The sequence below is a fragment of the Pleurodeles waltl genome, chromosome 6 (assembly GCF_031143425.1).
Source record: "Pleurodeles waltl isolate 20211129_DDA chromosome 6, aPleWal1.hap1.20221129, whole genome shotgun sequence".
In the NCBI taxonomy this organism is placed as follows: Eukaryota; Metazoa; Chordata; class Amphibia; order Caudata; family Salamandridae; genus Pleurodeles; species Pleurodeles waltl.
Window position 1 is genome coordinate 1562710992 of NC_090445.1, and position 12064 is coordinate 1562723055.

At 52.6% G+C, this 12064-nt stretch overlaps 1 protein-coding gene across 1 annotated transcript in view; it reads left to right on the top strand.

Moving 5' to 3' along the window:
- Positions 1-2422: 2422 nt before the first annotated feature.
- TNFRSF8 (TNF receptor superfamily member 8) overlaps positions 2423-12064 on the top strand; it is a 96281-nt gene continuing 86639 nt past the window's right edge. Inside the window, exon 1 of the mRNA XM_069242293.1 lies at positions 2423-2583. Within this exon, the coding sequence (XP_069098394.1) occupies positions 2423-2583 (161 nt within the window). The remainder of the gene's footprint in view (positions 2584-12064) is intronic.

Consider the following 12064-nt stretch of genomic DNA (forward strand, 5'->3'; position numbering starts at 1 on the left):
GGGGATGTGAAATGGGTGCTAGAATGGCAGTAGATGTGGAATCTTGTAAAAGCTGAAATGTATTTTGAAAAGAAGGGGGGAAATCAAAAAGATCTTGAGCTTGCGCGAGGGATATAGTGGAGTTTTGAACTGAGAGGTGTTTTACCCAGATTAAGTTCTCAATAGACTTGGTATTAAGTTGTATAAACGTATTGTGCCAAATAGCAGAGTTAAGAAATGTGTGGATATCTGTGGGAAAATAAAATAGTATGGGAGCAAGAAGTTTACAAGAGAATTTAAGAATGAGAGTTAAAAGAGCTTATAATTTATGTGTGAAAACCAATTATTTTGGAAAGAGAAAGGTGATAGAAAGTTTTTTTTTCCAAATCAATCCATAATGGGTGATATCTTGGGGATTCTAAAATCCAATATGCAGATTGTTTCAGCATAAAAGCCATGTAATATTTGGAGAAATCAGGGAAATTTGCACCACCATAAGATTTAGAACGTTTACATTTCAGCAAGGATATATAGGGTTTCTTACTGTTCCAAAGGAATGAAGAAATAGTAGGATAGATTTCTTTTTAAATGTGAAGGAATGGCTAATGGGATGTTGGAAATGGGGTATACAATGATGGTACTGACATAATTTGGATAGCATTAAGTTGACCCCATCTTGATAGGTGTTATTGGGTAACCTCAACTAATTAAAGATATTGGCCCTCATTATGACATTGCCGGTAAATGTCGAATACCGCTGCGGTGACGGCTGCCAACATACCGCCGCGGAGGCGAACATCCATTTGCCAGATTATGACATACACACACAATACCAACAGAAACCAGCCACAACCACAAATCCGCCAGACCCAATGAATGTGATAAACTGTTGGAACTAGCACCCATACCGTTATGCCACCAAAACAACACCCTCCAAATAATGACCCACAAATCACCACAGGGGATAGTCAACGGTGGTAAACCATTGGTGGTGCACACTGCTGCGGCAGAAATGCCAACCTAAAAACAAAACAAGACAACATTGGCCAGAACAAAAAACCCACACCTGATACAAATACACACACCTACCAACAGCACTATAAAACACCCCCCACATCACCCACAAACCTTTGCAAGGTTGCACACACATACCACAAGAAGACAGCACACACATACCACAACTACCCATTCATTTGTCATGCACCACACACCCCACCACATCACTCAACACCCTCTGCAGAATACACACACCACACAATACCCATGTCTCCACAAAGGCACCCCTGTTTCAATGATGAGGAGTTGCGGGTCATGGTGGAGGAAATATTCAGGGTAGAGCCACAGCTGTTTGGAGCACAGGTACAGCAGATCTCCATTGCCAGGAAGATGGAGCTATGGCGGAGGATCATGGTCAGGGTGAATGCCGTGGGACAACATCCACACACAGGGGACAACATTCGGAAGAGGTGGAACAACCTACGGGGGAAGGTGCGTTCCATTGCAGCAAGGCATCAGCTCGTCATCAGAAGGACTCGCGGTGGACCCCCACATCCTTCCCCACAGCTGGCAGCATGGGAGGAGCAAGTCTTGGCAATGCTGCATCCTGAGGAACTCGCTGGAGTAGCCGGAGGACTGGACACTATTGAGTCACAATTAACAACCTACCACCACCCCATACCTGCATGCCATCTCACCCCCCTCACCCTGACTGCCTTCACTCCACTCCATCCCACACAGTGCACCACCCCAATTACCACACCTAAATGTTTACCCCTGCATGCCATACACACTGCAAGCACTTCCCTCCCAGCTCTGCATGCACACCCACCACCAATGAATGGACAGCATGTAGAACTACCATCCCTACAATCCATCACCATACACTACCAAAGGTGGGAGGACAACAGCAATATCATTGGGAAAGGTAGAAATGTAGAATAGGTGACAGTAAATTACCCTAACAAATCACCCCCACAGGTGCCTCAGCCAATGTCAGCAGCAAGGAGGTGCTACGGCAGCCCAGTCCCCCACCAGACTCAGCGACAACAGCAACTATGGAGGTCTTGATCTGGGTGAACTCCCTGGCCAACCTGGGACCACTGGTCATTCGGCTACCACACCCCACAGCCAGTCCGCCACAGGGCCCCCACCCTCAGACTCAAACACCACAGCAGCCACCCAATGCCCTCAAACCTCTGTCCCCAGGACACGTCAATCAGTAGTGTGCCCACCTGTACAGGGACCTGAGTCGACACCACACAGAAAAAATGATGAAGAACCTGGTGTCAGTGGGAGTAGGCCCACTGTTCAGGAGACAAAGGCACAGGGGGCCATGGACAGTCAGAGGACAGCTGTGCACCAGGGGTAGGCCAGGCCCAGTGAACCGACTGCGCAGGAGGCACTCACAAATGCCATAGGGGCATACCAACAATCCCAGGACAGGATGGGTCATGTGTTCAACATCAAGCAGGAGAACCAGCAGATCCAGGGGGAATACCACCAGGAGGTCATGCAACAATTGCAGGCCTTGAATACCACCATGGCCTCCATTGCAGGGGTGCTGAATGACATGGCAAACATCATGCAGGAGTACACAGCACACCAGTGAGCCCCTGCCACTTGCCAGTGTACTGACCAAGAGCAGGCCGTGTCCCTCAGAAGTAGTGCCAGAGGGAAAAAAACCCTGAAAGGGGAAAAACCTCCAAAAGGATAGGTTCCTGCAACAGGAACAAAATGAATAAGTAATAACAGGAGCAAAAGTACAGGAAAAACACTGGAACAAATGAGAACCAGTATAGAATACAAGGAAGCAGGAGCGAAGACACCATCCAAACAGAAAGTGTTGCAGGGCAAGGAGAGAAAGAATCACAGCCCTTAAAAACCAACAAACAGGAAGCGACCAACAGGAAGTACAAGGACACCATCTTAGATAGGGAAAAACACATAGAACATAATGGACTAGGAGCCATAGAGAGTAGGGAACAAGGAATGCTGGGAAGAGAGGGGTAATATGGGAAAGGGAAAAAACATAAAGGAAGGCACAACAAAACAACAAGAAAAAAAAGAAGAAAGGAAGAACAGGTGAGTGGGGGAGGTCAGACCTGCCTGGAAGCGCGTCGTGGTAAAAAAGAATGAGGTCCCATGGCCAATTTGGGGCCTCGTAATGTGCAGAGCAGGCTGGGGACGTGGCTCATCTTCAGACCGCGTGCCGCCACCCGAGCCGAATGTTCAGCTCGTGCCTGTGCAGCTGCTCGACACATTAGGGTGACATGTCTCGAGTGTGGCAGGCTGCTAAAACCAGTCAGCCTACACGGGTAGTTGGTTAAGGTTTCAGGGGGCACCTCTAAGGTGCCCTCTGGGGTGTAGTTTACAATAAAATGTACACTGGCATCAGTGTGCATTTATTGTGCTGAGAAGTTTGATACCAAACTTCCCAGTTTTCAGTGTAGCCATTATGGTGCTGTGGAGTTCGTGGTTGACAGACTCCCAGACCATATACTCTTATGGCTACCCTGCACTTACAATGTCTAAGGTTTTGCTTAGACACTGTAGGGGCACAGTGCTCATGCACTGGTGCCCTCACCTATGGTATAGTGCACCCTGCCTTAGGGCTGTAAGGCCTGCTAGAGGGGTGACTTATCTATACTGCATAGGCAGTGTGAGGTTGGCATGGCACCCTGAGGGGAGTGCCATGTCGACTTACTCGTTTTGTCCTCACCGGCACACACAAGCTGGCAAGCAGTGTGTCTGTGCTGAGTGAGGGGTCCCCAGGGTGGCATAAGATATGCTGCAGCCCTTAGAGACCTTCCCTGGCATCAGGGCCCTTGGTATCAGGGGTACCAGTTACAAGGGACTTACCTGGATGCCAGGGTGTGCCAATTGTGATAACATAAGTACAGGTTAGGGAAAGAACACTGGTGCTGGGGCCTGGTTAGCAGGCCTCAGCACACTTTCATATCAAAACATAGCATCAGCAAAGGCAAAAAGTCAGGGGGTAACCATGCCAAGGAGGCATTTCCTTACAGTTGGGATGCAAAGGTAGTGACTGGCACAACACTACAGCCACACAGCACATTACTAAAATGGAGACATGGATAGATCAACAGTCAAATCAAATCAAATCAAACAAATGTCTTAAGCGCACTACTCACCCGGTAGGGTCTCAAGGCTTGGGGGAGGGTTACTGCTCGGAAAGTCAAGTTTTGAGGTGCTTTCAGAAGGTTAGGAGGTCCTGGGTCTTGCATAGGTTGGTGGGGAGGGAGTTCCAGGTTTTGGCGGCGAGGTGGGAGAAGGATCTGCCGCCGGAGATGGTGCGTTGGATGCGGGGGACTGTAGCGAGGGCGAGGTCGGTGGAGCGGAGCTGGCAAGTTGGTTTGTGGAGGTTGATTCGTTCATTGAGGTAGGCCGGTCCAGTGTCGCGGAGGGCTTTGTGAGCGTGGACAAGGATGGGCAGCCAGTGTAGGGATCTGAGGTGGGCGGAGATGTGTTCGTGGTGAGGGAGGTTGAGGATGAGGCGTGCGTTCTGGATTCGCTGGAGTTTTCTCTGAAGCTTGGCTGTTGTCCCTGCATAGAGGGCGTTGCCGTAGTCCAGTCTGCTGCTTATGAGGGCGTGGGTGACTGTTTTTCTTGTTTCTAAAGGAATCCATTTGAAAGTCTTGCGTAGCATGCGAAGGGTGTTGAAGCAGGAGGATGATATTGTGTTGATTTGCTGAGTCATGGAGAGGGATGAGTCCAGTATGATACCAAGATTGCGTGCGTGGGTGGTGGGTGTTGGGGGTGATCCAAGGGTAGTGGGCCACCAGGAGTCGTTCCATGCTGTCTTGTTGGGACCGAAGATGATGATGTCTGTTTTTTTCTGAGTTCAATTTGAGGTGGCTTGCTGTCATCCAGTTAGCGATGGCGAGGAGTCCGGCGTGTAGGTTATTCTTGGCGGTAGCTGGGTTCCTCATGAGGGAGATGATGAGCTGGGTGTCATCAGCGTATGAAATGATGGTGAGGCAGTGGGTGTGTATGATGTTGGCGAGAGGTGCCATGTAGATATTGAATATGGTGGGGCTGAGGGAGGATCCTTGGGGGACGCCACAGATGGTCTTGGTGGCTGTAGACCAGAAAGGAGGGAGGCAAACACTTTGGGTTCTTTCGGAGAGAAAGGAGGTGAGCCAGTCCAGGGCCTTGTGCGAATTCCTGTGTCGAAGAGGCGTGTGCGGAGGGTTTGATGGCATACGGTGTCAAAAGCTGCAGGGAGGTCTAGGAGGATGAGGGTGAGAGTTTCGCCCTTGTCCAATCTGGTCCTGATGTCGTCTGTACAGGCGATGAGGGCGGTCTCGATGCTGTGGTTTTTGCGGAATCCAGACTGGGAGACGTCGAGTATGTTGTTAGGAAGCGAGACAGTTTATGTTTACTATTTTCTCCATGACCTTTGCGGGGAAAGGGAGAAGAGAGATGGGTCGGTAGTTTGTGAGGTCTTCAGAGTCTGCTTTGGGTTTATTGAGAAGAGCGTGTTTCCAAATATCTGAGAAGGTTGCGGTCTCGAAGGAACTGTTGATGAGGGCCCGGAGCGGGGGAGCGATGATTTGGCTGGCCTTGTTGAAGATGTGGTGGGGGCAAGGGTCTGTTGGGGAGCCAGAGTGGATGGAGCTAATGGTTTTGCCGATTTCTTCGTCGTTGGTGGGGGTCCAAGTGTTCGGTAGGTTGGTGCGGCAGGGTGTTGTGGGGTTGGTTGTGTCGGTGGTGGTGATGGTGGGTGCTGACGGTGTGAAGCTGTCGTGTATGTCTGCGATCTTGTGGTGGAAGTAGATGGAGAGGGAGTTACAGAGGTCTTGGGAGTGTGGAGGGTCGATGGTGCAGGATTTGGGTTTGGTGAGTTCTTTGATGATGGCAAAAAGTTCCTTGCTTTTGTGTGTGTTGTTGTCCATGCGTTCTTTGTAGAAGGACCGTTTGGTTGTCCGGATGAGTTGGTGGTGTTTGAGCATGGCTGATTTGAGGGCGGAAAAGTTGCTCATTGAGGGTTCTTGGCGCCAGGCTTTCTCAATTTTTTGGCATTCTCGTTTGGAAGACTGAAGTTCTGTAGTGAACCGGGGGGGCGGTCTTGATGGTGAAGGTGTTGTTGTTTATTTTGAAAGGGGCCAGGGAGTCTACACAAGTTTCTAGCCATTGTGTGAGGCTGAGGGCGGCGGCGTTGGGGTCGTTGGTGCTGAGAGGTGGAGGTTGTGCAAGGTTGGAGATCAGGTGTTCTTTGGAGATCTTGTTCCACTTGCGGTAGGGGGTAGGATGTTGTTGGTGGTGGGTGGGGGGTTTCAGGAAGGAGAAATGGACGCAGTGGTGGTCAGTCCAGTGGTGTTCGTGGTGTGAGTGAAGGTGATGTGGCTGCTGGAGGTGAAGATGGCGTCTAGCATGTGTCCGGCTGAGTGGGTGGGTGAGGTGACCAGTTGCTTGAGGTCCAGGTTTGCGAGGTTGTCCAGCAGGGCAGTGGAGTTGCTGTCGTGGGTGCTTTCCGGGTGAAAGTTAAGGTCCCCAAGGAGGATGTAGTCTGTGGGAGTGAGGGCGTGGGAGCTGATCGGCGATAGTGTCACAGAATGGGTGCGGGGTCCTGGTGGTCTGTAGATGAGGGTTCCTCTTAGGGTGGTGTTGGTGTTGATGTGTACCTAAAAGTGTAGGTGTTCTGCGTTATCTAGGGTGTCGTTGGTGTTGGTGGAAATCTTGATGAGTTTCTGTGTATCATGGCGATTCCTCCTCCTGGTTTGTTGGTGCGGTCTCTACGGGTGATTTTGTAACCTTCTGGGATGGCTGTGGCGATGTCGGGTTCTGATGAGGAGTTCATCCATGTTTCAGTGAGGAAGGCGATGTCGGGAGAGTTTGCGGTGAGTAGGTCCCAAAGCTTGATGTTAAGGAGGATGCAGTTGAGGTGATTGGGGGGTTTGATGTTGTTGTGGTGCTTGTTGGTGTTGTTGTGAGTGCAAGAGAAGTGGCATGAGTGGCATGTGAAAGGACCGTGTGTGTGTTTGGGGTTGGCCTGGGCAGAGGCGGGGTTGAGAGCAAGGAGCTCTGTGGAGGAGTAGTGGCGCTTGGGGGGCAGGAGGAGTGTGGACCAGGGGGCCGGGCACTGGGCGCAGTCCAGGCGCGGACGGGCGCAGACAGGCATGCCTCTGGCGCACCTCTGGTGCACGGCTGCACTGTGGCCGCCATTAAGAAGGGGAGGTGTGAGGGAGGAGCAGCTGGGAGGTGGGTGGGAGTGGCCATGGGGGTGTGAGGGGGTGGGGCCGCAGGGGACGCAGCAGCAGGGTCAGAACAAGCCGGCAAGAGCCGGAAAAAGAAAAACGGGCACAATCAGAGCAATACGACCAAGTGGAGCAGAAAACGGGCACAGACAAATTTTAAAACAGTGTGAGAAATGAAAAACAAATTGCAAGAAACGAAATACGATAGGCAAACAACGAAATACACGGTACAAAGCAGATACGCCTACCACTAGTCACCAGGGACTTCTCTTTGCAGCAACAGCAGGGTCAGGGGCATGGAGGCAGGCTGGTGGAGCCGAGTGTACTCCTGCCCAAAGCAGGTCGGGGGGTCACACTAGGCGCCGCGCAGCGGGCGCCATTAAGAAGGGGAGGTGGGAGGGAGGAGCAGCTGGGAGGCGGGAGGCAGGAGCGAGTGGCCAATGGGGGCGCAAGGAGGGCGGGGCGGCAGGGGACACAGCGGAAGGGTCAGAACAAACCGGCAAGAGCAAGAAAAAGGAAAGCGAACACAATCAGAGCAATACGACAGAAAATGGGCACAGGCAAATTTTAAAACAGTGTGAGAAACAAATTTTTTTTGTAAGAAACGAAATCCGATAGGCAAACAACGAAATACACGGTACAAAGCAGATACGCCTACCACTAGGCACCAGGGACTTCTCCTTGCAGCAACGGCGGGGTCAGGGGCACGGAGGCAGGCTGGTGGAGCCGAATGTACTCCTGGCCCAAAGCAGGTCAGGGGGTCACAGTCTTACCTGTGTATCATTGGAAGTACTGCTGAATGATATGAGTCCTGTTGTCCACATCCTCCTCCTCTTCCTCGTCTTCACTGTCCTCAGTGTCCACTGCTGAAACAGGCGCATTATCATCCCCCTCCTCCTGCAGATAGGGCACATGGCGTCTGAGGGCCAAATTGTTCAGCATGCAGTAGACCACCACAATCTGGCAGACCTTCTCAGGACAGTAGCATAGGGATCCATCTGTCAAATGGAGGCATCTGAACCTGGCTTTCAGGAGAACTAAAGTGTGTTCCACAATCCTCCTGGTATGCCCATGAGCATCATTGTGCCAATTCAGCCCCTGTTCTCGGATTCATAACAGGGGTTAACAGACAGGACAGGTTTGGGTAGCCGGAGTCACCTTGCCCACCACCCTCAACCCCGGCCGCACGCCGGGCTGCTACCGCGGCACCCCGAAACGAACCCACGGACCCTTCACCTGCAGCAGCTGCCGCTTCACCTGCCTACGGACTCACACCGCTCCCGTCAAGAACGACTCCCCCGGAAGCAATCTCCACTGCATCCTGGTCAACACCCGTTCCGTCCACAGACACGCCATCGAACTGTGGAACCTCATCAACTCAACGAACCCGGACATCGCCTTCCTCACAGAGACCTGGATGAACCCCTCCTCGGCACCCGACATCGCCATAGCCATCCCTGACGGCTACAAAATCATCCGGAAAGACCGCACCAACCGCATCGGAGGAGGCGTCGCCATCGCACACAAAAGCTCCATCCGTATCTCGACCCACATCGACAACTCACTCCCCAACGCCGAACACCTCCACTTCGCGATCCACAGCGACCCCAAGACCACCCTCAAAGGCACCCTCATGTACAGACCACCAGGACCACGCACCAAGTTCAGCGAAGACATCGCAGACTTCATCAACCCTCACGCACTCTCGTCCACCGACTACATCCTCCTAGGGGACCTCAACTTTCACCTGGAGAACCACACCAACAACAACACCACAGCCTTACTGGACAACCTCGCCAACCTAGGACTGAAACAGCTAGTCAACACCCCCACCCACTACGCCGGACACACGCTCGATCCCATCTTCTCCTCCAGCAAACACATCTCCTTCAGCCACACCACCGAACTCACCTGGTCGGACCACAGCTGTGTCCACTTCAGTTTCAAGAAGACCACCATGCACCACCACACCCAGCAACCACCAAGAAGACACTGGAATCGAATCACCACAGAACAGCTCGCATCGACCGTCTCCCAGAACCAACCCACCAGCACCACTAATCCCAACGAAGCTGCCAACAACCTCACGAGCTGGATCTCAGACTGCGCCAACCTCCTGGCCCCCCTGAAGACCCAAGCTAACACCAACAACCACAAGAAAAACCTTTGGTTCACCCCCGACCTCAAGGACTCCAAAAAAGAATGCCGTACCCTCGAGAAGTCTTGGCGCCTCAACCAGACCGAGGAGAACATGTCAGCCCTCAAGAACGCCACCCGCCAACACCACCAACGCCTCCGCGCCGCACGAAAATCAGCCTACCAGAACAGACTAGACAACAACGCCCACAACAGCAAGGAACTTTTTGGCATCGTCAAAGAGCTCTCCAACCCCGACGCAGAAAACAACTCCATCCCTCCCTCACAGGACCTCTGCGACTCCCTCGCAGCCTTCTTCCACCACAAAATCGCCAACATATACAACAGCTTCACCACTACCAACACGAACCCACCCCCAGAACCCGCCACCGACATCACCACCATCCTCACCTGGAACCCAACCACCACTGAGGAAACCACCTGCGTCATGAACTCGATCCACTCTGGATCTCCATCCGACCCCTGCCCGCACCACATCTACAACAAAGCCGACAACATCATCGCACCCCATCTCTGAGACGTCATCAACGCATCTCTCACCTCCGCCACCTTCCCAGAGAGCTGGAAACACGCAGAGCTCAACGCCCTCTTAAAGAAACCAACAGCAGACCCCCACCGAACTCAAAAACTTCCGGCCCATCTCTCTCCTACCGTTCCCCGGTAAGTGATTGAGAAAATCGTCAACGCTCAACTCACCACCGCCTTGGAAACCAACGACTCACTCGACCCCACACAGTTCGGCTTCAGAGCTAACCACAGCACCGAAACCGCCCTCATCGCAGCCACGGACGACATCAGATCCCTGACCGACAAGGGAGAAACCGTGGCCCTCATACTCCTGGACCTCTCTGCAGCCTTCGACACGGTCTGCCACCGTATCCTGATACACCGCCTCAGCAACACCGGCATCAGAGGCAAGGCCCTGGAATGGATCATCTCCTTCCTCTCCGGAAGAACTCAGAGAGTCCGCCTCCCCCCCTTCAGATCTACAGCCACGGAGATCATCTGCGGCATCCCCCAAGGATCCTCCCTCAGCCCCACACTCTTCAACATTTACATGACCCCCCTGGCGAACATCGCACGAAAACACGGACTCGACCTCATATCCTACGCCGACGACACCCAGCTCATCTTATCCCTCACCAACAACCCCACCTCAGCAAGGACCAGACTACACGAAGGCATGAAGGAAGTAGCGAACTGGATGACAGACAGCAGGCTGAAACTGAACACAGAGAAGACGGAGGTTCTCATCCTCGGCCCTACACCCACCGCCTGGGACGACTCCTGGTGGCCTCCCGCCCTAGGCAGCACTCCCCAACCCACCGACCACGCACGCAACCTCGGCTTCATCCTGGACTCATCCCTCTCCATGTCCAGACAGGTCAACTCGATGACCTCGGCATGCTTCCACACCCTCCGCATGCTCCGCAAGACCTTACGCTGGATCCCCACCGATACCAGAAAGACCGTCACCCACGCCCTCGTCACCAGTCGCTTGGACTATGGGAACACTCTGTATGCCGGCATCACCATCAAGCTGCAGAGGAAACTTCAACGGATCCAGAACGCTGCCGCACGACTCATCCTGAACATACCCCGCCACCACCACATCTCCGGACACTTGAAGAAACTTCACTGGCTCCCAGTCAACAAGAGGATCACCTTCAGACTCCTCACCCACTCACACAAAGCCCTTCACAACCTCGGACCAAAACTCATCAACCACCGCATCTCCTTCTACACTCCTCCGCGCACCCTACGCTCGACCAGACAAGCCCTGGCAGCCGTACCCCGCATCCGCAAAGCCACCGCCGGAGGAAGGTCCTTCTCTTTCCTGGCAGCGAAGACCTGGAACTCTCTGCCCAGCCACCTTCGCACCATACCTGACCACCTCTCCTTCAGGAGGCAGCTCAAGACCTGGCTCTTTGAGCACTGACCTGAGCGCCTTGAGACCCTTACGGGTGAGTAGCGCGCTTTATAAATGCAAATGAATGAATGAAATAGTGAGGGACACACATTAGCCATGCACAATGGCATGCAGTATGACTGTAGTAGGCAGACACTGACATACATTGGGTGGGGACACAAGCTCACCCATAAGCCACACTCTGTGCCTCTATAGTCGTGCCGTCACTTGCGGAATGTTTCTATTCCTCAAGACAAAGGCATCATGCACAGATCCAGGATACTTGGCTGTGACGTGGGACATGTACTGGTCAGCAAGGCACATCATCTGGACATTGAGAGAGTGGAAACTCCTTACTATTCCTCTACACCTGTTCATTTGCCAAGGGAGGGACTAAGCAATATTGGTCCCGTCAATGGCCCTGATCACATGTGGTATGAATCCCATTGCGTAGAATCCTGCCTTCACAGTGGGTGAATCATCAACCTGGGGGAATGCAATGTAGTTGCACATGTGTTTGAGCAAGGCAGCCAACACCCTCCCAAGAACAATCAAGAACATTGGCTGTGACATTTCTGCAGCCAAGACTCCAGTCACCTGGAAAGAACCAGTTTGCCAGAAAATGGAGCACTGACAGTACCTGAACAAGAGAGGGAATTGCTGTGGTGCTATGGTTAGCAGGTATCAGATCAGACTCCAATTGTGCACACAGCTCTGTGATTGTGGCCATGTCCAGACGATAGGTGAGTATGATGTGTCAGTCCTCCAGAGTAAGCAAGTCCACAAGGGGTCTGTACACAGG